The following is a 1,227-nucleotide window of genomic DNA, read 5'->3' on the forward strand; positions in this document are numbered from 1 at the left end:
TGGCACATACATTGCAGCATTTAAACCTTCAGATTGTCTTTAAAGCAATATGTATTTTGAACCTCTGGCATCAAGGCGATGTGGAGAGATGTGGAGAGCTTGCTAATACACTTTATAAGATCTCTTCAGTCTAACATGGGGAATGAATATCTCTGAGACTGATTTTCTAACAGCATGTATTGCTGTCCTGGCCGCTGCCGCATGACGAGATGGTTGTTTCGTTTGTCTGGTTGAGACCTTTTGATTCTGAGAGATGTGAACATGTGGAAGAGCGAGATGTTCGGAAAGGCAGATGATCCTCAGCAAAAGCCGTCGCCAGCACCAGCAGCAGAGACTGTTTAAGCTTCTTTTTAAACTCCTCGCACATGAACACATAGAGAATGGGGTTCAGACAGCTGTTGAGATGAACCAGGCAGTTAACGAATGGAGCTATTTCAATGAATACTTTTTCAGCGTCAATCCACCCATTTTCCCTTGCAATTACGAAAGACAGTTGTTGAAGATGTAAAGGAAACCAGCATATGAAAAAGGCCAGGATCACAGATATAACGACCCGGAAAGGCTTAAGCTTCTTTCCTCTTTTGAGACGTTTGGCCCGCACTCCGATAGCAATGTATGAAGATGCAATGATCAGGAAGGGGATGAGAAAGCCCACTATAAACCTGTATATGAACAGAGACTTTATGATGTTTATAGGGCAAACATAGGCGCATCTGTTGTTCTCTCCTGAGCGGCACATGACAAATGGTATGCTGCAGCCAATGGATAAAACCCACATGAGTGTACAGATGATCCTGGCTTTGACCAGAGTTCGTTTGTTTTGAGCCCAAACAATCACCCAGGTGGACAGGCATCGGTCCAGACTGATAGCAGTGAGCAAGAAAATGCTGGCAAACATGTTTAGCACTGTCACGAAGGATACAAACTTGCACATGAAGTCACCAAAGGGCCAAACCTTCTTGTTAAAGGCATGAACAATGTTGAGGATGAGGACTAAGATGAAGATGAAGTCTGCAATCGCCAAGCTGAGAAACCAAATGGAGTTGACGGTCGTCTTCATTTTGTAGCCAGTCACATATATGACAAGCCCATTTCCAACAATACCCAGAGCAAAGACAACAAAGTATATGAATATACTGAAGATTTCAACGCTTGAAAAATCTGTCAGCGTTGAATTGTTCAACTGGTGATCTGTGATATTTTCAAATCCCGAACTGTTGTTTGCTA

General features: G+C 43.0%; 1 protein-coding gene across 1 annotated transcript; it reads right to left on the reverse strand.

The window, feature by feature from the left end:
- Window positions 1-6: 6 nt before the first annotated feature.
- On the reverse strand, window positions 7-1,106 carry LOC107580709 (C3a anaphylatoxin chemotactic receptor-like). Its single transcript, XM_016266364.1, has one exon. The coding sequence runs from the start codon at window positions 1,058-1,060 to the stop codon at window positions 167-169; it is 894 nt and encodes a 297-aa protein (XP_016121850.1). The 5' UTR covers window positions 1,061-1,106; the 3' UTR covers window positions 7-166.
- Between the last annotated feature and the right edge of the window lie 121 nt (window positions 1,107-1,227).

Source organism: Sinocyclocheilus grahami, unplaced genomic scaffold (genome assembly GCF_001515645.1).
Source record: "Sinocyclocheilus grahami isolate Dianchi unplaced genomic scaffold, SAMN03320097.WGS_v1.1 scaffold40811.1, whole genome shotgun sequence".
Lineage (NCBI taxonomy): Eukaryota > Metazoa > Chordata > Actinopteri > Cypriniformes > Cyprinidae > Sinocyclocheilus > Sinocyclocheilus grahami.